Consider the following 23,921-nt stretch of genomic DNA (forward strand, 5'->3'; position numbering starts at 1 on the left):
GTGCCCAGCCCCTGGCAGGAGGGAGCCATGTCCTGGAACTTTGTACTGATTCTTCTGGCTGGCTTCTGCACAGTGCCATCTGCAGGCTAATGAAGGCACTCCTGCCCAGCTGTCCTGTGCCCCAGGGAGGTGCAGATCTCTGCCTGGGGAGGCAGCTAACCCTGCTGTAAAAAGCACTCTCCTGATGATGTTATGGTGTCTGTATATTTGCTCTGGGCCTTCCCTGAGGGGGCTGTTCATCTACTGCATGCCCTTTCTTGCAGTTCTACCTCAACAAGACGGACATTGTGGACTTTCCCCGCTTTGCTCACCGGGGCCTGCTGCTGGACACATCTCGCCACTACCTGCCTGTGAGAGCCATCCTAGAGACTCTGGTGTGTGCCCGGGTGCTCAAGCACATGTCCTGCCTTGCTGGCAGGCTTGCCAGCCTTTGATGTGGCATTGTAGGCAGAGCAGTCTGGCTAGCTGTTCCCTTCGGCAGGTCAGCTGGGGGCTTCCTGAGGGCCTCTGGGCCTGGGCACTGCATTGGCTCTGCAGACATGTTTGATGGTGCTACAGGGTCAGATAGTGCCTCCCAACCAGGGCCAGCCCTTACAGCTGGGAATAGGTAAAGCACCATGGCAACGCTCAAGGGCGAGGAGAGGAGCTCACAGAGTGAAGCTGTCTGATGGGTTTCAGCTGTAGTGGAGAGAGGGGCTGTCGGAAGGGGGTTGGGTGATGGCGGATCTAAACCAAGGACAAATGCTCCTAATGCCCCACACCCCTTCTAGTTTGCTGTTCTCCTTAGCTCCCCTTGTGGGTTCACTCCCTGGGGAACTCACAGCTGACTCATTTGGACTGTTTTCATTCTCTGTGCAGATGAACTGGAGAAAGAGAGAGAGCCCCACAGACCCTCCCACTACCCTCAAAGCTGGCCTTTTCTCTAGGCAGTAGGAACACTAGCCCACTGCACTTGGAGCAAGCCACAGTGGCTTTTCCAGGAAGAACAGGGCCAGAGGGTGGTGATGGAATCCTTGCAGATAGTCCCTTGGAATTATGCATCTGGTATCTTTTCCCCAAGTCTCCCCCATCCCCGCTGGGGAGCACTGGCATTTCCTGCCAGCCCCAGGGAGTAAAGGACTATAAACCAGTGTGTCTAATGAAGGGGCCTCCCCTGCCTCCCCATGGTTTCCCTTTTCTGTACAATGACTCCTCGCTTAACGTTGTAGTTATGTTCCTGAAAAATGCTACTTTAAGTGAAATGATGTTAAGTGAATCCAGTTTCCCCACAAGAATTAATGTAAAGGGGGAGGGGGTTAGGTTCCAGAGAAATTTTTTTCACCAGACAAAAGACATTATATACATATATAGTATAAGTTCAAACTATTTAATACTGTATTCACCAATGATGATTATGAAGCTTGGTTGAGGCAGGGCATAGTGGGGTCGGGGCGCGGGGCTTGCCCCACTCCGCCTGGCTGGCGCTCCTGCCAGGGGTTGGGGGCTTGCCCACTCCCCAGCTGGAATGCTGGGCAGGCAGAGTGGGATAAGTCCCTGCACTCTGACCCTGCTTCCCAGCTGGAACGCCAGGTGGGCAGAACGGGGTAAGCTCCCACTCCCCAACCCTGCTCCCTGGTTGGAATGCTAGGTGGGCAGAGCAGGGCAAGCCCCCATGCCCCGACCCCTCTCCCTGGCAGGAGCACCGGGCGGGCAGAATGGGGCAAGCCCCCGTACCCCGACCCTGCTCCCCGGCAGGAGCACCAGGTGGGCGGGTGGAGTGAGGCGAGCCAAACAACCTTATAACAGAACGTTGCGCGACTTTAAACAAATATGTTCTCTAATAGATCAGCAACCTAATAACGAAACAGTGTTAACTGGGATGACTTTAAGTGAGGACTTACTGTACAAAGGGAGTACCCCTGGGGCCTGTCTGTGCAGTGCCTACGGTATTTCTTTATTTGGCCTTGTTTACAGGATCTTTGTAAATGAGAGACTCGTTCATCTCCTTGGGCCTAATCTCTCTCACCCCTCTCGTGATGCTGGTGTCCCTTTCATAGAACCAAATGCAAAGCAGTTCATAGAGCAGGACAAGCTCGGTTTACAGGAACAAGTGTAAGATCTTCTACACTTTCCACAGTGTGCATCCGATGAAGTGAGCTGTAGCTCACGAAAGCTTATGCTCAAATAAATTGGTTAGTCTCTAAGGTGCCACAAGTACTCCTTTTCTTTTTGCTAATACAGACTAACACGGCTGTTACTCAGGAACAAGTGTGGGGCAGTCTTGAGATGGACTAGTGTCTCTTCAAATGATTCCCAACTTAACTGAAATAAAGGGAGGAGAAGAGGGATTAAACTTGTTGGGCTCGCTTCAGGAGTAACAGGGTGAAATTTCCTGGCCTGTGCTATTCAGGAGGTCAGATCAGATGATATAATGGTCCCTTCTGCCCTTTGAGTCTTTGATTCTGAAAATGACAGGGAAGGAGAGAGTGATCTAGGGCTTGGAGAAACGTAAGGAGCCGTGGGAAGGTCTGTTTAACTCTGTCCCTTAGCAAGGAACCCCAGAGCATTAGTCTGAAATAGAATATTTCCAGCCACTCCTCACATTGGTGTTTGGCTCTGAAAAATGGCCCTTACTGGTGTGCCCCCTTTGTGCTTGGAGTCTTAGTTGCCAACCTTACTGACAAAACCCAGGCTGTACTGTGCTTGTAGCCCTGCCAAGCCAAGGTAAACGGCCTAGTGCAGGATTGCCTTACATTGGCAACACAGTTCTGTTCCATCAGTTCCTCCTGTGCAGATCCTGTGGCAGTTTCACAAGTGTCAAGGGCAGCCCTTGACCTGCAGAACCTCTTACTAGTGACAATGGGTATATCCCCCGTGACTCTCAGATCCCAGAGGGAGCCGGAAGGGCTTGTGTGTGTGTATGAGCCTGTCTTTGTGATTGGAGTTTGTTCCAAATGTAAGTCGAGAGGGAATAGCCCTGGGTATCCTGATCCCCATTGGGAGGCCACTTTGGCATAGAAGGGTGTGCAAAAGCAGGCTGGCTGAGCTGCCAGAGTAGGGCGTGGGTGTGTTTGTCTGAATCCTGTTGCTCTCTTATGGCTCCCCAGGACGTCATGGCTTATAACAAGTTCAACGTATTTCACTGGCACATCGTGGATGACCCCTCCTTCCCGTATGAGAGCGCAGCTTTCCCGGAGCTCAGCCGAAAGGTAGCGCATCCCATTTCCTGTGTGGCACCCTAAACTCTGACATGCTCTCAGAGCAAGCACCAGGGGTCCTGTTCTCCCACCACTAATGTCTGGGGCCCCGATTAAAGCCAGTGGGAGTCCCCTGTGTCCTGCAAAGGAGAAGTTGGCCCCATATTCTTTGTCCTCTCCTGATGGATATCTCTGTGCGTGTGCTCTCTGTGTAAAAGGGGGTCCTCAGCCCATATGCCATCAGGCCAAACCTCTGTGCTCCCCTCAGCACCTGATTCTATTAGTACCCCCTCTGTTAGAAACTGCAGCATCATGCATTCTTTGGCTTTGTGTTGCAAGGAAAGATCAGGTTTGAAATAGAAGCCTGGATCACAAATGAAATGAGTCCAGTGGTCTCAGTCCAGGCCTTGGACAATATTTGCATCACTGAATTGCAACATGCATAACTTAGCATAATTGGCAGTGTTGGTGTCTGACGGATCCAGGGCTGGGATAGCGGGGCGGGTTAGGGCAGGATTGAGGTGCACGGGCAATATGTGTGGGGTCAGAGCTGGGATAGCAGGGAATACAGGTCCAGGGCTGCGAATGGAGAGACCCTGGCCATGTGCTGCACTTTAGCTGGCATGACTGGTCTCAGTTTAAGAGCCGTATTCTCTAATTCAGCTGTTCTCAAATTGTGGGTTGGGACCCCAAAGTGGGTATCGACCCCATTTTAATGGGGTCACCAGGGGTGGCTTAGACTTGCTGGGGCCGAAGCCTGAGACCCATTGCCCAGGGCTGAAGCTGAAGCCCGATGGCTTCCGCCCTGGGCATCGGGGCTCAAATTACAGGCCCCCTGCCTGGGACTGAAGGCCTGGGGTTTGGCTTGCCCTCCCCCCTACCCGGGGGGCAGGGCTAGGGCTTGGGTGGGTTCACGCTTCAGTCCCCCTCCTGGCGTCGTGTAGTAATTTTTGTTGTCAGAAGGGGGTCGCGGTGCAATGAAGTTTGAGAACCCCTGCTCTAATTTCACCCTAGAATGTAAGGAGCAATGCTGGTGACCTGTAACGAGCAAGAGCTTCCTTGCTAGCAGCCCTGGGGACAGATCTGGGTCCCCCAGGGGCAGCTGCCCATCTTTCTTCGCTCTTACGTGACTGAGTCAGAACAGAAGTGAGGAAAGAACTTATGCAGTTCCTGGAAATTTGCTGGTCAGCCTGGGAACCCGGGCTGGGCTGCAGCCTGGCAGGAGGAATTCCCAACCACATGCTGGCCTGCTGGGGGAGCACATAAAGTGTAGCCAGTTACTTGGCAGTGTTTGCTGGCAGTGGCTACTGCCCAGCTGGTACTGTTGTGGGAGGGAGGCAGAGCTCTGTGCACTGCACCAAAGCTTTCTAATCATTACAGGTTGCTTGGGCCAGGCACAGGGCCTTTCCTGTCAGCGCAGTGGGAAGCTGACTATTGGCGATGGCTAACGATAGGTGGGGTGGGTCTGAATGGGCGCACACTGGAGCAGTAGGGACCTGTGATTCCTGTGCCCTCCCAGGGAGCTTACAATCCTGTCACCCACGTGTACACGCTGAATGACGTGAAGCTGGTGATCGAGTACGCCAGGCTACGTGGGATCCGAGTCATTTCGGAGTTTGACACCCCTGGCCATACCCACTCTTGGGGCCCAGGTAAGGAACGGGGCCTGCCCTAGGCCCCAAAGCAAAGCGTGGGTTGGGGATTCTGGGGTTGTGCCCAAAGATGGGTCTCAGTGATCTAGGTCTTAGCACAGATATCCAGCTAGATGTGTGTGCATCCCTTTGTCAGAGCCTGGGCCTGGCCAGTAACTTGCTCTTAACTATCCTGTCCGCTTGTCTGGTGGGTCTGAGGAACTCAGGGGAGGATATAACCAGGCATAGTACAGGGAGATGCTGTTTGTGCTGTCCTCCCCCGACTGTGTACCTCACTCCTGACCTACAGCATCCTTGCTATCCCAGTCCTGGGCCCCCAACGCCTCTGCCAATACACCTCAGCTCATCTCAGCACACACCTGCTCCACGCCTGTCTCAGAACATTGCTTGCTAATCTGCTTCACAAGCACTGAATTTGTAAGGGAGGGGATGGGGTCGGGGGCCATAATCCAGTCTAGGCCCATTAATGAACACAAGATTTAGGCCAGGGGAGGAGAATTCCAGATCTTGGCTAGTCCACGTCCTTCCAGTCAGTTAGTATTGTGCTTTCCTTCGGGAGCACAATAGTCTGGAGCCATCACCCCCTTGTGGGACCTTAGGCCATGTAACTGTTACATTTCCCAGTCCATCTCCTCACGTATGCTAAGAGCCTGGTGTGGAGGGGGTCAGGTTCTGGCCCCTTCCCATCCTGCAAAGATGACTCCCTGCACACAGCTACCTGCTCCAGCGCAGCCGCAGAGTTCTCAGCCTTTCTTGGCATACTTGAGGCTGCCTGACCCAAACAAAGCACTGGACTGGGAGTCCAGAGGTCTGGGTCTATTCCCAGTTCTGCCACTGACCTGCTGGCTGACCTTGGGTACATCACTTCCCCTCTCTGTGCCGCAGTCTGCCCCTGTCCAGTGGGGTGATGGGACATACCCCACTTGTGTGCTGATTGTTGAGATCTGTGGCTGGGATATGCTCGCTTGGTGTTGGGGGCTGTGCACTGGCATGTGCGTTACTGAAGCATGAGATGGGAGAAGACAGCTCCAACCAAGCAGCTGCCTGTCCTGTGTGGAGCCTTTGCTCTCTCCTCTCCCTTGTTTGCTGTGCCTGGAGTTGCCTGGCTGTCCCCTCCAGTGGTGGGGAGCAGCAGGTGGCATTGGCCAGCCAGTGACCCAGAGCTTGGTGGCACGTAAACTTCCTTACAGCATTTTTTGGTATTGATCCAGGTGCTCCGGGCTTGCTGACGCCCTGCTATGCAGGCTCGATTCCCTCCGGGGTCCACGGGCCAGTCAACCCCATCCTCAACACCACTTACCAGTTCATGACAGAGCTCTTTAGGGAGATCAGCACTGTGTTCCCAGACTTCTACCTCCACCTTGGTGGCGACGAGGTTGACTTCACCTGCTGGTGGGTTACGCTTCTTTGTAGCTGCTCGACGGCGGCCGGGATAGCAGGGACAAGTCCATGGGATAAATGACCTTGGACTGTCGACTCTGATCACTAGCTAGGAATGGTCTGGATTATAGCAGTGCTTAGAAGCCCCAAATGAGATTGACACCTTGCTGTGCTAGGCACTGTACGTAAATACAGTGAGAGACAGTCCCTGCCACAGGGAGCTTCCAGGCTAAATAGAAAAGAGAGACAGGGAGGCACGGCAGTGCTATTATCAGTGGGGGAACTGAGGCACAGAGAGGCATGAGGTCACACTGTGTTTGTGGCAGAGCTGGGAACACAACCCAGTCCTCCGAGTTGTGCCTTGGCCACAGACCATCCTTCCTCACTAGCAGTCACTCTTGGCCTAATAAAACAAATCAGCCCCCAGCCTTTGTCCTACTACACAAGGCAAGAGACATTAGCGCTGAGTGGCTGCCCGAGGGAAGCAGACACCACCAGCCCATCCAGAGACAGCTCTCTGGCCTGCATCCTTCAGGCCATTGGGGACGATCCCTCCCACCCTGTAGAGATGGCCATTGAGGCACAGCAGCCCCGTGATTCGCTCTCCTTCCTGTTGCTCTCGGCACATGTCTCCAGGGTGCTGCACGCTCCACAGTGTGGCCTGTGCTTTCATACTGCTCCTCTCTTTGATGCACAGGAGGTCGAATCCGGAAATCCAGGCCTTCATGCAGAGGATGGGGTTTGGCCAAGACTACGCCAAACTGGAGTCTTTCTACATCCAGAGGTGAGGGCTGTGACAGGGGCCTGCAGAGAGCAGCAGCTGCAGCACAACCAGTGTGCCTTCTGTGGCTCACACATCCACCCCACCACTCTGTATTTCCTCCTGGGGAGCAGGCCCTCTTGAGAATACCCACCTCTACTCCAAAGCTGGTACCTGGGTATGGCCCCAGCACACCTTGTCCCACACAGGCTTGTGTGGAGAGTTTACCCCAAAGGGGTTCAGGGTTGGTGATGGCTCTCGATAGTGGGTGGGTGATGGACTGGGAGCCCTGGTTAGGACCTGCCTTGGGATGGGGAAGGGAGAGAACCAAGGTAAGCTCCTGGCCTAGGTAATGTTCCTGTCTAGACACAGGCCCTGACTTGAATGATGGAGGCTCTGGCTGGACTCTCCTTGGTCACTGCAGCTCAGTGATGGGGGAGCTGTCCCTGTTTATTCTGTACTGCTTCTCTCCTGGCTCCAGGCTGCTGGATATCATCTCTTCCTATGGCAAGGGCTATGTAGTGTGGCAGGAGGTGTTTGATAATGGCGTGAAGGTGAGAGCCACTCTGTTTTCTTTGCTACAGGCCCCTGGCTCTCAGCAACAGCCGATGCAGTGTGTCTCAGTGTGCCTTGGGAATGGAGGGGCCTGGCTGTGTGTTGATGGAGGGATGTCTGCTTACTGCATGGTCTCCTCCTGCCCCATCCCCTGCTGGGCTCTGCCAGGCACTGGGTTTGCTCTTGGGCCAGGGGTTGGTGGGGGGAATTCTCCACCCTCGCCCATGGGCTTTTTCCCTCCTTTGTTAGCCATGGTTCTTCCCCTGATTCCTTGTGGCCTGATCCCTTAAGAGGCAGGTCTTTGATGCTGTCCCAGGCATGCTCTCCCTTTAGGTCCATAGCTCCCTCCGCAGCAGGTGTGCTGTTCACAACCTGTGGCTATTCGGTCACAGCCTACTCTATCAGCTGCTCACTATACCCACTCCAGGCCAGTGCAGGGGGCTGGCTCACACCATGACCCTGCTGGTGGTGGGGGTGGGTGAGGAATACAACCAGGCACTGTCACTTGCTGGCATGGCATTTGAGAACTCAGAGCTGCCCTGCTGCTGCAGCCTTGCTGCTCCCTCCTCAGGGAAGGCACTCCCAGCATCTCTCTCTCCAGGCCCCTTCCGCTTCTCTTTCCCCAGCTGAAGCCAGCCACTTCTGCCTGGTACCTTGAGGGGATTGTGGGGGTCAGAGAGGGCGTCGGCTAGGGGAAGAGCAGCAGGGACTCCCCTGGGAGCGAGCTGTCTAGGTACTTACACGGCCCTCATTGCCATAGTAACTGAGCACCTCACACTCTTTTCTCACTGGGAGGCTTGCAGGGGCTGTAGTCTGGGGTACTGAGGCACAGGAAGAGCTCAGAGACTTGGCCGAGGTCACATAGGAAGTCCAGAGTCTTAGTCCAGTGCCCTGTCTGCTAGAGCATCCTTCCTAGTTTACCCTTTGGGCTGGGTGCGTGGAGTAGGAAGGATGACGGAAGTGCCCTCCGTGGGGTCAGTTTCACATGAGGGCACAGCATGCCTGTGCTACATTGCTGTCAGGTAGGGGTGTGGTTGTCTAGAAGAATCGTCTTGCTGACTCTTGCCATTACCAGTGCAGCAGTGACTTCCCATTTCTGCTGCAGGGTCCCAGGCTGAGCTAGCAGGAGAAAAGTGTGTACAGCACAGGGGTGTGTGTGGCTCTGGGGAGTGTGAACTGAGGGTCGTCCTTGGGTGGCACTGTTCCCATGTCCCTGCTGAAGGTCCCCACGTGGGTGGTGTGTGCCTTGCAGTGTTGTGTGCTGCAGATTGCCTCGGGGGCTGTTGGCCTGGCTCTTCTCGTGTGCTAGGGGAATGGGGCACGCTGACCCCTTGCATGGAGCATCATGCGTATTTCTGTCATGTGTGGCCAGGTGAAGCCAGACACCATCATCCACGTATGGCGGGAGAACGCCGGGCCGTACCAGCAGGAGGTAGCTCGAGTCACCAAGGCCGGTTACAGGGCCCTGCTCTCTGCCCCCTGGTATCTCAACCGCATCTCATATGGGCAGGACTGGCAGACGGCTTACCAGGTGGAGCCTCTGGAGTTTGAAGGTGTGTCCCTTGCACATGTGGGCTGTGTCAGCCTCCCCTGTGGGGCCTCACACACAGCTGGCTGTCGAGGGGGTGATGTAGCAGTCCTGGCTGGTCAGTCAACTAACAAGCAGGCCAGTCAAGTACTTCCTACTGCTGAACCAAGTGAGCACAAGTTCCTGTGCCCTTGGCTCCAGTGACTGGCAGCTGCCCTGCTTGTTAGGGGATGGGCACTGAACAGCCTCCCTCTGGCGTGAAACAGTCAAACTGTCCTTCAGCACGTGTAGCTGATGTTTGCCATCGGGGACCTCCAGGGCAGAAGCCTGAGTCTCTACAGCTTGAGCTGATTAGCTAAGCCCTGTAGCTGGATGCTATAACAGACTCCTCTCTGTGGGCGGGGACAGAGGGGACATGCCACCCCATATTCTGATCCTTTGTCATTCGAACAAGTGTCTCTTTTGACAGGCAGCCCTGAGCAGAAGGAGCTGGTGATTGGCGGAGAGGCCTGCATGTGGGGTGAATATGTGGATGTAACTAACCTGACGCCCAGGCTCTGGTAAGAGAACCCATCAGAGTGGTGGGGGGCTGGCTTGAGCCCTTCTCTTCTGACATGGGTGATGGTCCTTGGCCCGATTTCCCACTGCATTGTGTAAATTGCAGGGAACTCCACTCCACTGGGGCCAATAGGGTGAGATTGTGGGAAGAGGAGAATTGGGCCCCTGTGTCTCAATGGGAGTACAGCAGGTGTGGTGGTCTCCTGATCTGTCTCCCATCGCTGTAGTGGCTGGCTCACCTGTAAACCTGGATTTATGGCTGTCTGCTTGGATATAGTGAAACTCCACAGAGGGAAGCCCCACGTTGTGGTGAGTGCATCACAGCATCCATAGCGGCTCAGGTTGTAGGGGACCTGTGCCTAGCACGACACTCTATGGGAGGAAGGCAGTGTAGTGGAGGATTCCCTGTTTTCAGAATGTAGATGTACTGGCAGATCTTAGCAGACAGCGTCCTTCCAGTTGGGCATGTTTCCACTGTAAATGCACAGGCCCCGGGTGGCAGGCAACCTTTGTAGATGAGCAGCTGTGCTTCGGTGCTTTAGAGTCCCCATCTTTTGGGTGCTGAATGGTACCAGGCTTTGGTCCTTGTGCCTTACAGTGAATCCCACCTCCATCTGACTGCCTTGTGCTGAACTGAATGGCCTGAATTATTTACAGTCTCCAGTTCCTGCTGGAGCAGAGTTAACTGGCTGTTATCATAGGCTGGGCACAAAGTGGTTCCTTGAGCTCTTGTTTTCCAATGGCTTTTTTTTTAAACACTCACTTGCTAAATTATTATAAAAATAAAAAATAATTACGTTGACTTAAAATGTTGTCCCACCAGACCAGTGGCCTTGCTCTGCTCCTGTCATTCTCATGCCAAACTGGCCTGCTCCAGGCCCCCCAGCTCAATTAGCAAAGGAGAGGTGTCAGCTAGTATTCTCTAGGCCCTGTGGAACTCATTACCTCCCCCAGGAGGGAGGCATTGTAAAACCTCTATGCGGTTGTCGTGCTACCGTCCTCCTTTTGTTTCCTTTCTGCCTTCTCCCCTAGACGCTCTAAATGAATTAATATAACTGTTGATCAATGCCTGATTTAGGGACCCTTATACAGGACTTAGCCAACCTTCCTGTCTTAAAGCCTCTGTAGAAAGACTGGTTAATCTCAGCTCAGCTTTCTCCTCTTCTCCACTTATACTTTACTATGCAGGGGCAGGGGCTCATGTTTTTGCTGCAAAACTTCGTGAGCATGTAATCCTGTGTTGTCTGCTCTGCCATCCCACCCCGTTCAGTCTGTTTCAAGGTATGGCAATGATAGGCATGTTGGTGTTTGTTGGGGGAACATCTGCAAGGAACCAGCAGGTGGGGTTTCCTTAAGTACATTCAGTGTAATGGCTGTGGATTGGCATAACATCCTGTTTGCTAAGAGGCTCCTATTTCTCTTCTTTCCCACCACCCACCTTTCTAGGGTCTGTCTATGCTGCAGTCACCGGGTGTGATTGCCACATGTGCAGACATATCCAAGCTAGCTTTAATTTAGCTCAGGTACCAGTAACAGCGAAGCCATGGCAGTTCTGGGAAGATTTGTACAGCCTGTGCTGAAGTCCCATGCTCCCACAGCTTCACTAATCTGGGCCCTGAGCTAGTTAGATTAAGGCTAGTTTGGGTGTGCTGGCTTGAGCTGCAGCCACACCATTAATCCCGCAGGCAAATGGCACTCTGCTTTCCCAGTGACGTGGAAGCATGAATGGGTCAATGTTATTAATTTGCTCAGGTGCCAGTTAGATTTTAAAGCTGAAACCTGACAAACTAGATTTGCCAATTGAATAAATGTTCTAGCCAATATTGGAATGGAAAATAATTCAGAGAACCCCTTTTTATTTAGTACAGGGAGCAATAGCTTACTCATTAACACTGCCTTCTTTTCAGATTTACTTTTACCTTGGGACAGTGCTTTTCTAATCAGGACACTGAGTTGTTCTTAACCAATCAACAAGTTTATTTATTCAGCCAGAACCACATAAGTATAAAATCAATAGTCTATAGTCAAGTTTAGATGTCAGAAGTTCTAGTGTGTACGGAATACAACATGTTGTTTATATCATAGAATAGTACAAATAACCAATATTTCTTATTATGCTTATAATTGTCAGTTATCAATTCTTTAGTATCTGTAGTACATTTGTCATATTTCAAGTAATTCTGCAAAGAGTTAGGATGTACTTGTTTTAAGGCAATCTTAGCAGTGTGGTCCTAGTGTTTGGTACAAAAAGGACTAGTTTAAAACATCAAAAGCAATTTCTTCAAGTTATGATTTAGTTGGGGATTGGTCCTGCTTTGAGCAGGGCGTTGGACTAGATGACCTCCTGAGGTCCCTTCCAACCCTGATATTCTATGATTCTATGATTATTTGACAGGTTTCAGAGTAACAGCGGTGTTAGTCTGTATTCGCAAAAAGAAAAGGAGTACTTGTGGCACCTTAGAGACTAACCAATTTATTTGAGCATAAGCTTTCGTGAGCTACAGCTCACTTCATTGGATGCATCTGATGAAGTGAGCTGTAGCTCACGAAAGCTTATGCTCAAATAAATTGGTTAGTCTCTAAGGTGCCACAAGTACTCCTTTTCTTTTTATGATTATTTGAGGTTCTCTTCAGCCAATTTTATATATTCAATATAGGGTTCGTTGAGGTCTCACTAGAAGGGGTGGTGACTCAACAAGGGAACTTTCAGGTTTTTATTTAAAGAACAGAAATAAATACAATCTCTGAAATGAAATCTCACCCCTCCTTTGTGCTGGGAACCCAGGAAAGGGAGAGTCTGCCCATTCCAGGGGCTGGTCAGGTGTCTGGTATTGAATCTCACTTCTGCAGTATATTTTGGAGAGAAGGTTCAGCGAACTGAGCCCCACCCCCACAGTGACCTCAGTTTTACACCTTTTCAGGGACAGGGAGTGTTGGAGGGGGCATGGCTTTTATTTCCAATTGGATACTGACCAAACAAACTCACATTTCAGCACTCAGTTTTCCTGCTGCTTCCCTCGATAGCCAGTAAATGTTTTTTTTTTTTCATCAGAAGTTTTTTATCAGAGGTTTTTGTTCTTCATTTCAAGGATTGTAGTTCTCTATTAATCCCTACTGTTAATTGGAATTTTCTCCCCTTTTAAGCGATTTCTTTCAATATTTCAAAGCTGTACCCTGTATAGGTGCTTATATCTGTCAATGGTCTTTTTCCTCCTTGTTCTTTACAATTAATATCACTTCTAGAGTGCAACAATAATTGAAAAAGAAAACCAACAAAATTCCTTATAGTTCTGCTAAATTTAGTGGATCTAGCCTATTCATTCTTTGATTATATATACAGCATTTCACATCCTTGAGGGCTTGCAATACAAGAGAAAATATTTTGAAGGAACAAGACTGGAGAGAGGGTGCATTTGATTGATAAAGCAAGCAAATGTACATCTTAAAATTTGGGGTGAAAGCTAATTGGTTGGATTTCTTGGGGTATTGGGAAGTTTGTCCTGTGGAACCTTTAGTTTTCTGGGTCTCACAATAAGCAACTATTTGAACAGTTTATTTGATTTATAGTTGCTCCCCTCTGCCCCAAAAAAGTTTCTGGCACTTAATTCACTCCTAGGATGAAACAGGCTAACGATCACTGCTGTCAGAAAGCAAGGGGTTCCTTCGGGATTTTATGGGCAAGAGAAAGGGGGTGTTCATAGCAGCCAGCTAGCATCACAAGATGCTCTATCCACATGCTGCTCATGAGAGGAACTTGTCTGAGTAACAAGAGCTTGCAGAGTTTGTGTTTCCTGTTTCTTATTTCTGGGGGTCTGAGGTTTCTTAACCCCATCTGTCTTGCACTCTGGAGGTGGATGTTGATCTCTTGTTGTCCAGAGTTCCTTTAGGAGGAGCTAACATTTGGAACAGGCGAAGGAGTTGTAGGTGCAATCCTGGTTGTCATGGAGAAGGGAATAGAATGGTTGCTTTTCTCTTTTAAGGTCTTAAGGACTAATAGTTACTAATAATATTCAAGGCATATTTGACATTCTTCTTCTCACAGCTCCCCAGCCTCCTCCATCATTGTTCCAATTTTTCCTGGCCTCGGAGAGCCTTTTGTAAATCATGTCTGTGCTGACCCCACGTATAGCAAAGTATAGCAGCCTGGGTGTTAGTAATGCCTCTCCACTCCCAGGGATTGCTACTGGAGCCCTTTGCGTTCCCTGGGAGGTTAGTCCAGCTTTTCTGCTGACATCCCTGCATTTCTGCCTCAATAGGAACAGTTTCATCTCACAGTTCAGTGCAGGAGTGTTTGGGAGCGCCTGCTCTTAGCAGCCCTCTGACTTCCAGTGTAGAGTAACACATCTTTGCATCTCATTTCCTCAAGGCCAAGAGCTGGGGCTATAGCTGAGAGGCTGTGGAGCAATAAGACTGTGAGAGGTCTGCAAGATGCATATAGACGACTGGCAAATTTCCGCTGCACACTGCTCAGGTAATTGTGACTTGCCTAGCTCCTTTCATCCAAGACCCCAGCTAGACACAGGAAATCACTCAGTCATCTCTGGGGTGGGGCAGCAGTGAGGAGTGAGTCCCTTTGGAGCTGCTAGGGAATCTAGGGAGGCAGACTGTAACTGGCTGCTGGGATTTCACCAGGGCACTGGGGTTATGCAAAGTGCCATGGCATCATTAATGCCTATGAGTGGTCAGGACCTTAGTTTGCCAACTCTGGTAGATGGCACCACACAGCAGCACAGCACCCCTAGTGCCATGCTGAAGCATTGGTTCAGTGCTGATTCAGTGGCAGAGCACTCCCTACAGAGTTGCCAGCACTGCTGCTTGTAGCATGTGGATTTTTCGTGAGGGTCTCCCTTCAGGTAGAGACCAGGCTCCACCCTGCTTAGCCTGTGAAAACTGGTCTAATCCCTCACTTTCCTGAGCCCTAAAATATCATCAGATACCTCAAAACTTCAGTATGCAGGGGAGAGAAGAAATGAACCCTGTACTTCAGCACATCACTCTCATCAGGGCACCAAAGGGTTAAGAGTAACTCCCTCCCCTTCAAGGACTGGAAGCCTCAATGGGTTCTGTGTAGTATTCCTGTGTCTCTTCTATTCCAGGCGAGGCATCCAGGCTCAACCTCTCTTTACAGGATACTGTGATCCTGAATACAGTGGGTTCTGAACGGAGAGCTCAGCTGCCCCCACCCCTTCGACCTGCGTGCTGTGTGTGTATCTCAGACAATAGCTGCTCCCATGTGCTACAGGTCGTCCCTGTTGCTCTTGTTCTTGCAATGAGCTGATTTAGATACTTTGCCTTTTTTCTACTGTTTGAATTTTAAATCCAATAAAGAAGGAGTCCCAAAGAGAGAAGGTGCCTTTCAGTCTGTCCCAGTGCCGGGGCAGGCTGTGTGAGGCTCCTGGCCCATCTGCAGCAGGGTAGCTCCAGTCAGCTATTGCACTGGGGATGCACAGGGTTTGGTGTGTGGAAGAGCCCAGGCTGGAGCTGCCGGGTTGGCAGCTACAAACCCTCTTTACTTTGTAGTGACATATGCAGTGCCGCAGTACCAGAGTGAGAGTCGCTTCAGAGCAGATGCCCCCCGCTCCACGCCAGCAGGGAAGCCTACAGACCCTGACCTGCATGTGCTACTACACCCGACTCCTAGTGCAGCAGAACAGCTCCACTCCTGCCTACCTCCATGCCTGCCTACCTCCAGGAGCAGAGGCCTCAGCTCAGGGTTTGCTCCCTGTCCCGAACATGCCTGAGCATGATGATATTGCTGGGAGCCTGGCTGGCTTAGCTCGCGCTGTGTGCCTAACTGTATAGCTTGTGACTGGTCTGTGTCTGTCTCAGGTCTTGGGGGCACAAGGGGTTTAGCCAGGTGGGGCAGGCAGTTGTAGTCTTAGTTGGTTGGATGAAACCTTAGGCTCCGCCTAGCTTTTACCTTGACCACTGAAGGTGTTAAAACTGCAGACTACTTTCTCCATGCTAAGCTGTTACCGTGTGGTAACACCCCCCCCCCCCTTCCTAGTGTGGACACACCTTTGGCGTGTAAGATTCTCTCCGCACCAATGCACAAGCTGTTAGTGGGGACTAGCCATTCAACCCAGCCCTTGTTTGTTCTGCTGTTTCTTTTCTCTTTGTTCCTCCTAACTCTGCCTGCAGCCCAGTTGTGCTTTCCTCTTCATGCCACCGTCTCTGCTCCTTACCCTGGATGCTGCCTTCTTCTCTTGCCTGTCTCAAGAGAGTGGCCCCCCCCAAAGCCTCTATGAGGCAATAACTCCAGATTCCTCCCTCAGCTTCCTTCTTGCCTTCTCCTTTTTAGGAATTGAGGGAATTGCCCAATGATATTACAATCCCCGCTGGGCCCTCACTGGCCAGTCCCCTTGTCGGGTATGCAGCCTCACACAGGAGTCAGTCAGCGTATCCAACTTCCCAGTGTTTGAGTCCCTGCAGTGAGGGTCGGCTCAGATTTACCTTCTTCTAGTCTTTATTGAATTGATTGTACACTCCTAGAGGCAGGGACCAGCTTAGCTGTTCACTAGATGATCAGTGAGTTGAGACACTTGTCTTTGACAGCTAGGATCTCCTGGTGAAAGCCCCTACCGATGCAACTGGTATCTGGTTTTGGGTTAATTTTTCTGAACTGGACAAGATGCTGCACTGTAGGAACGCTATGTGACTTTGCTTTAAATAAGCCACTGCTGTGCTGTCACTTCTCTACAACTGTTCAGACGTTATGATTGTTAAATTTTCATTAAAAATATCCAGAAATGGCTGAGTTTGAATTTATTTTTCATCTCTAGTTCTAGGGTATATTCTTAAAGGGACGATTATGTCTGCAGTCCTTCCTGTCACCACTAGGGGACAGTCTTGGGAGATCTGCTGTTTACGTAGGCCAGTGGTTTTCAACCTGTTGTCTGTGGACCCCTGGGGGTCCGCAGTCTGTGTCTAAGATTTCCAAAGGGATCCACACCTTAATTTGAAATGTTTTAGGGGTTTACAAATGAAAAAGGTTAAAATCACTTCTGAGCTAAAGCCCTCAGTACTGGCCCATGTCCATGGAGGGTGCTATTAAATGAGGGAATAAGAGGGAACATTTCCAGGGGCCCTGCATTGTAATATGAAATAGTGTTGCAAATCCCAACCTTTTCCATAGCAGGGTGCCCCTTCCAGGCAGCAATCTGGGCAGTGCCATGACCTACAGGGTAAGAACAGTTAAAACAGCCTAAACACTGTATCTGATTTAAAGACTGGGGTAAATGAATTTACTGCCTACAATGTGTGTTACTAAAAAACAAAACAAAAAGGAAAACAGGAAACTGCTGTCTTCAAAGTACATTGAATTGTGCCACACAGCCTGTGCTGAATGAGGTAGACTTCCCATTGGTGCCTTTAGTTGCAAGTGGTTTAGTATGCATGATTTTTATTATAAAGATCACTGGAAAGCCGTGTTTCATAGTGGTTAGAGCACTGGACTGGAACTCGAGGCCTGGGTTCTATTCCTGGCTCTGCTGTAGACCTGCTGGGTAACCTTGGGCAAGTCACTTATCCCTCTCCATGCCTCAGTTTCCCCATCTGTAAAATGGGGATGATAAAAATGCTTTGAGGTCTATGGATGAAAAGCAGTATAGAAGAGCTAGGCAGTAGTATTTCTTTTATCCATGTACGTTTGTTAACTCTTTTAAACATCATCCAACTTATTGAGAGCAATTTTCTGGAAAATCCAGATACATTTTTATCTTAAAAGGTGTTGCCAACTCTCATGATTTCATCGTGAGACTGGCACTACTTGGTGTTTTTTCTTGAAGCCCTAGCTCCTGGAGTCCTGGGGTTATGTGAGATCTCAGCTTTCATTTTAAAAACTTCAAGCCCTCAGTGCGGAAATAAGCTTGAAAACATGATCCCTCAGGGCTCAAAACTCCACAAGGGGAATAAAAAGATCCCAACATTTCTTTTTTTAAAAAAAATCTCATGATTTTTAAAGCAATGTCATAACTTCTATAGGTGGGGCGGGCCTCCCAGGCCCTGCAGGCCTTGAGCACAGCCCAGACTCTCTGTGGGGGGTTGGGGGGAAATCAGGGACGGCCCTGCCTGGGTGGTAGCATGGGCACTTGGAGCAGCGTGGGGTGGGGTAGGAGAGGGAGACAGCACATAAAGAGCCCTGGCATAATCCTGCAAAATCCAGTTCTTGAGCTAAGACCAGAACAACCTGGGGCCAGCTGCGCCCTGCTTTGGAGGCCAAACACCGCCTGGCCTGGTGACCCAGCTCTGGGTGACTCTGCTGAGGATCATGCCTGGCTTCCCCTTTGTGGCAGCAATTCCTGAGTGTAACCCCACCCTGTTATCCCTCAGCCAGGCTTCCTGGCGCAGTCACAGGGCTGGGGGAGGCAGAGGCCTGTGGACAATGATCACATTTGGAGTGGCTAGTTATACTTCACGCAGTGTGGCTGAGGTGCCAACAGGGGGCAGTACTGCTCTGGGGATGAGCGCCCCTCTCCCTTTCTGCGAGGGGCAGCCCACATGGAGGGGAGGGATTCTCATCCCTTCCTATTTTTAAAAGTGACTATAGCTTTTCCCATGCAGCGTAAATTGTTACCATGTGGCGTGGGCGCCTTTGTTCCGCATGAAGCCGGTGAGAGCAGGCGGAGGCTGACTGGCACGGGTTGCCGCTCGCACTACGCCCGATCTCGGCTTCAGAGCTTGGGTAATGGGGAGACTGGGGCCCTACCCCCCCAGCCACAGAAGTGCAGAGCCCTGGGGCTGCTGGTTGTGCTGTCAGGCCTGGTCGCCTGCACTCTGAGCAGAGATCCCCCTACCCCACACACACACTTCCCACAGGCTGGCTTTCCAGTCGGTTTGCAGTGAATGTGAGGCTGCCTTAGGGAGCCTTCTCTACCCTACAGCATGGACACAGCATGAGAAGCAGCAGGGCGAGCATCTTTTGTGCTCTGGTAGCAAAGGGCCTTGCTTGTTGTCTGGCACGGAAGAGAGGGATTCAGCCTCCCATTATATGTCCTTCCTGTCTGACTGCTCCTTTCACCTCCTGCCTCACGCCTTTCCTCCCCCACCCACAGCGGGGTGTCTCCCTCCTCTCGGCCTCTTTCACCCTTACTTCTTGCCTCTCTGCCCTTCCCCTCACTGCTTCTTTTATCCCGTGTGTCAGCCGCTCTGGGACTGTTGGTAAAATGTCTTACACTGCTGTCTAAGGGCCAGCCCCTCACCACAGCTCAGCAGCCACTAAGGGGGTCCTTAGCCCAGCAGGGAGCTGCCAAACCAGAGCTGAGTTGGGAGCGGGGCTAGATGGACACAGGACCGGACCAGCCCCACCCAGATAGCAGCGGGGTCACTTTCCCCTGGAGCACCCATCAGTGTACCACCTCGCCGATATGGGGTGATGGGCACAGTAGGAGAACCTTGAGTAGACTAGGCTTCCCTCGCTCCCTTTGATCCTCGGTCTCTCTGCTGCACCTGCCCATATGGGGCCAGCTGTAAAGTGGAGTCAAACCCCCACCCATTGGCCACCAAGTGACCATCTGCTGGGATTGACTTGTGATGGGTGTCAGTCTGGGCTGGATCTGCCCTGCCAGCCTGGAGGCAAAGGTGCTGTCCCGTTCCCTGTTCCTAGAACCATTGGGCTACCTTGCTCTCTCTCTTGCACTCTGCAGCTTGAGGGCGGTCTGCTGCCTGTCTGGGCAGGGCTGCAGTGGCCACGGGATGCGATGGAGGTGCCAGCGGGACAGAGCAGCCCGATCCACATCAGGGATTTGTTGTGAAAATCAGGCTGCGCTAACCCAAAGGCCAGGATCAGCTTGGTTTACCCAAGCTTAGGTAAGACTCGGAGATTGCCAGTGGTGGCCTTGGAGTGACTGACTCACCACCTGTGGGCTGCTTTGTCAGAAGTGCTGAGCCCCAGCATCTCCCGTTGACTTCAGCTGCAGCCTTGGGTGCTTCAGGGGGAACTCCCATGTGTTGCCAATGGGAGCTGGGTGTCCTGCTCAGCTGAACTATGGCCCTGCGCACATAGGGCTGGGGGCGGGGGGGGGGTGATTGACCTAGCATCGCCACAGCTTCGGACTGCCTGTGAGATGGGGCCCCAGGTTCAGCTGCAGAACTGAGCAGACGTTGATGTCCCACAAGCTGTCCCCACTCAGTCCTGGCCTTGTGGAAAGCTGCCCAATGACGCTAAGGCAAGGAGACAGCTCAGGAGGGTGATGGCTTACTCCTGAGTCCCACGTGGGAAGTTGAGAGACAAGGCCCAAATTCATTCTTGGTGTAACACCACTGAGATCAATGGATGGGGCTCGGTGTATCCCCCCCATCCAGCACACAAGGCCGCCCCACCTCTGGAGAGCGATACCAGGGAAGCCACCCCTGTGAAGCAAGTTTGGGCTCTGGCCAGTGCTCCCTGCGGCGGGAAGCATGCTAAGCTCACCCCAGACTTCAGTCCAGGCTCTACCCACTGGGGTTTGGTGTTCCCAGACCCTTATGAAGAGGGGAGGGGATGGAAGTAAGGGGTCACAGCTTGGAGGGGGCTGGGGAGAAGCAGATGGAGTTAGTCATTGCTGCAGCGTCTGGTGTGGGGGAGGCAAAGCACAGCCAATGATACCACCTGTCTGCTGGCACGGACGGCGTCAGCAGTGTGCTGAGCCCCTCCCAGCACTGGCACTCCACAGCAGCGACTGACAGCCCGGCACGGTGACAGTTCAGTGGGAGTGAAAATGCTCTTTCTCTTTGGAGAGGAAAAAAAGCCCAGGGAGCAAATAATAATCCAGAGCCGGTAATAACACAACTCCCGGTGTTCTGGCCTCGGAGTGGAGCTGCCTCTGCCTTGAAGGCCGCATTCGCCCCATGCCACTAGTGCCATTAGGAGCCACCTTAGACTCTCTCTTGGCGGCTGGCAAGCAGGACTCAGCTCCACCGCAGATGTGTCAGTGCCCTGAGAGCGCTAGACACGGAGATGCTCACACCAAACCCCTGCATCCGCCATGCCCCATCACACGCACAGCCATGCGCCCAGAGGCACGCTTGCCCAGCTGTCCTGCCACAGCCACGAGTATCCATGCGAGATCTCGAGCTACCCGCACAGCCAGATGCTGTCAGGTGCTCACAGCATTGTGCACACACTTGTACGTTCCCAGAGCTGCAGGTGTGCCTGCGGGCTGTGCCCCTACACGTTCATGGTGTGTGCACACGCCCGAGTCACTCAGCTGTGCCCAAACACACCTGGATGTACCCCACCTACAGCCTGATGCTCTCTCGCCTGCCCCCCAATGTGTAACCCCTCCACCCAGGAGCTGGGAAAGCTCCAGAACTCTGTATCACGCTTAGGAAAAGACATTTGCCATTGAAATAAAAGCTGCTGCTCTCCTGGCTTTGCCTCAGCCATTTGTGTAACCCCCTGAGGAGTGAACCCACACCCTCCAGGCCTGCTGGGAGCTCAGAGCTGAGATCTGGAGGGCACAGCTGGTGAGCCCAAGTGCCCGCTGGGCGGGGCCCTGGCATGCAGCTTTCCATCCTCCAGCCCTGCTCCGCTGGAAGAGCAGATGGCTGATTATTACCTTGCTCCGAGCTCGGCGGTGAGAATGCTGAGTGAAAAGCACCTGGCGGCTGTTGTCTATCCACAGGGCAGGTGCAGTGCAGGGCCTGCTTGCCCCAGGCTGTCCTGCCCTGTAGGGATCAGCCCTAGGCAGGAGAACACCCCCCTCCCTGGCTCCTTCTGTTCTTGGCCTTCAATGCAACTGCCCCCAAAGGGCCAGCCATGCTGGTGTGTGTGATGACGGGCTGCTCCCCTCCCCCCTGCCAAGGGCTGTATGGGCCATGCCACGTGACATCCCCTCCCAGCTCCCAACCCGCAGTCCCCAGGGCTCTCCTCTCCCTCCCTGAATGCTCTCACCCATGATCTCGAGGAGCACCCTCCGCGGCCGCCTCTGGTTCCCAGCGGCCTACTGTGCCCTGCATGGCCTCTTCCTCCTCCACCCTTGTCCTTAGTGAGAGCGCCCCCCTGGAGCCATCCCACCCCATAGCAGGCTGAGAGGCCCAAGGCTGGGCAGGAGGGTCCATGCTGGGGACTCGCCGGAGGGAGCGGAGTCCCGCTGGCAGCTGCTTGTGCATGGGACAGAGGGGAGCTCTCTGGGCCTGCCGGCACTGCCTCCCTTGGGGGCCGTTCTGCTGCAGCACTGGGCGTGGCTGCGGAGGGGCACATCCCAGGAGGTCAGGTTGGCTTCCCAAAGCTGCTTGCCAAGTGGTTTGAGAGGGCCCCTGCTTGTTGCTAGGGCAGTTGCTGTGATACAGCAGGTCCCGTGCCGTGGAGCTGGCAGGTGCCTAGCCCAGGAGGGATCAGCAGGTCCAGCTGCAGGTGGCGTTTCATTACTGTAGGTTAGTTGGGGTCCTGGTTGCCATGGCCACACTTTTTAAGGCCAGCTCCGTAGTTACCTAAACACAACACCCACTGGAGGGACTCAGAGAAATCCCATGCCCAGGCCGCCCCCTCCCATCATTACCATTCAAACCCTGCCCCGTGCCCACCCGAGGTCTCAGATCCTGTGCCCAGCCCCCTGAGTGCCACCATTCACACACTGCCCCATGCCTGCCCGAGGGGCTCAGATAAAGGCTGTACCTGCCCCCTGCCACCTCCAGAGATGCTTTCCCTGCCCCCACCCAAAGGGCTCAGATTATTACTTTGCTATGTGCCAATGGTAAAGAATCCCAGAGTTGCTTTATTAGAATAATGGAACCAGCGTTATCCCAGAAGCTCCTCCCTCTCTCTGCTTCTCTGTCACTTCTGCTACAATCTCCCCAGCCCCCACCCGGCTTCTTGCTACCAATTCAGACACAGCACACACAGCCACACGTCTTGCCCACCATTTTTTGGCACAAACTGTCCTTAGCAAGAGTAAATACTTACCAACAGCATGTAGAGATCCAGCCAAGTCACTGGCTTCAGCCCCTGCCCATTCACCTTCTGGCCTTGAGCCTGGGTTTGTCTGGTGGATGCACCTGGACCTTTACATCCCAATGTGTAAAGACTGTTCTGGAGGGTGAGGGCAAGTGTCACCATAACAATCTACAGCTGTGGGGTGAGTGCCTTTTCTCTGAGGGTCACACGGCCAATCAACAGGCTTTCAGAGCAGCTGAGGATGGCCCTGGTCTACTGCACTGAGTACTTGGTACCAGTCTCAGCCAGGTAGGGTGTCAGGATATGGTGAGGACAGGTGATAACCAAAGCTGGCTTAAGTGTTGGGCTGCACTCCCCAGTTGCAGAAGGCCTGAGTGTGCTTGGATTTGCAGCCATTTCTTTGGGGCCCCAGGGGATGGAGGTTACCTCTAGGGCTGGGGCAGTGTTATTTTGACAAGTCCCTGGGCTGACTGCAGGGACCGGTGGGGCGTAGCTCAGCAGTGTTAGCATGGGGGGTTTGAGGTGAAATTCTCTGTGCTGCTATCTTGGCTAGTCCATCCCCTGCTGGGTGGTGGGTGCTGGCATAAATATGCCTGAAAAGATACTGTATCCCAAAAGCTTGGAATTTGAAGTGGGCAGACAATGGCCTGTTGGCCAGGGTTATTCCTCCTGGATGCCAGAAGGAGAGAAGTTGCCTTTCTATTGCTCTGTGACCTGGTGATCCAATGAGAAATAGAATCTGTATGGCCCTAGTCAATGGTTCCCTGATAGGTAAGTCCTGGTCCTTACACAGCTCCTCCAAACCTCTCACGTCATGCTAAGAGCTCCTTCGAATTGTGTCTCTCTGGTCATTTGGTAAGAGTCACGTGATGCCATCTTCCTTTTCACTTCAAACTATCTTAGGGGCTTGTAGGGCTTCCTTTGCCATAGTACCTGAGTACTTCACAAATCCTTAATGTATCCATTCCCTGGCAAAGCAGGGTATTATTCCCATAGTACAGAGCGGGAACTGAGGGACAAGTGACTTGCCCAAGGTCACATATTGTCTGTGGCAGAACAGGGACTTGAGAGCTGGTCTCTCAAGTGATAGGCTAGTGCTCTAACCACTGGGCCATCCTTCCTCAGTTTCCTGCTCTGTGTTGGGCCACCACACTGAGACTCATGCCTAGCATTTTGTGAGGCCCTGGTGTCCCATATGCAGCCTTTCCATCATGTCCTGCAAGGTCTGTGGTTCTACAACATGATAGCCATAGGAAATCAGCCCTGCAGTTTTGGAGAGTTCCCATCTCATTGCAGAGGAGTCACAGGTGGATGTGGGATCCCCACTGGAAACTGGGCCAGCTGTGTCTGGTAGCCATGAGTACACTTAGTTGTATAACGCTAGGGGCTAGTTTAATCAGGTCTAATTTCTGCCATGGCTGACCTGCCCCAACAAGTG

General features: G+C 52.4%; 1 protein-coding gene across 2 annotated transcripts in view; it reads left to right on the forward strand.

Moving 5' to 3' along the window:
* Positions 1-16,363, forward strand: part of HEXA (hexosaminidase subunit alpha) — a 29,430-nt gene extending 13,067 nt beyond the window's left edge. Inside the window, exons 5-15 of one of the 2 annotated variants that reach the window (XM_084642402.1) lie at positions 264-374; positions 3,087-3,188; positions 4,696-4,828; positions 6,040-6,220; positions 6,906-6,992; positions 7,450-7,522; positions 8,896-9,076; positions 9,521-9,611; positions 13,976-14,080; positions 14,706-14,812; positions 15,130-16,363. In XM_084642402.1, coding sequence (XP_084498528.1) covers positions 264-374; positions 3,087-3,188; positions 4,696-4,828; positions 6,040-6,220; positions 6,906-6,992; positions 7,450-7,522; positions 8,896-9,076; positions 9,521-9,611; positions 13,976-14,080; positions 14,706-14,769 — 1,128 coding nt within the window. In that variant the 3' untranslated portion in view covers positions 14,770-14,812; positions 15,130-16,363. Of the gene's footprint in view, positions 1-263; positions 375-3,086; positions 3,189-4,695; positions 4,829-6,039; positions 6,221-6,905; positions 6,993-7,449; positions 7,523-8,895; positions 9,077-9,520; positions 9,612-13,975; positions 14,081-14,705 lie in introns of both variants that reach the window. The other variant, XM_084642401.1, reaches the window with a different exon arrangement.
* Positions 16,364-23,921: the final 7,558 nt, after the last annotated feature.

This window comes from Lepidochelys olivacea, assembly GCF_965140295.1.
Source record: "Lepidochelys olivacea isolate rLepOli2 genome assembly, chromosome: 10".
NCBI lineage: Eukaryota > Metazoa > Chordata > Testudines > Cheloniidae > Lepidochelys > Lepidochelys olivacea.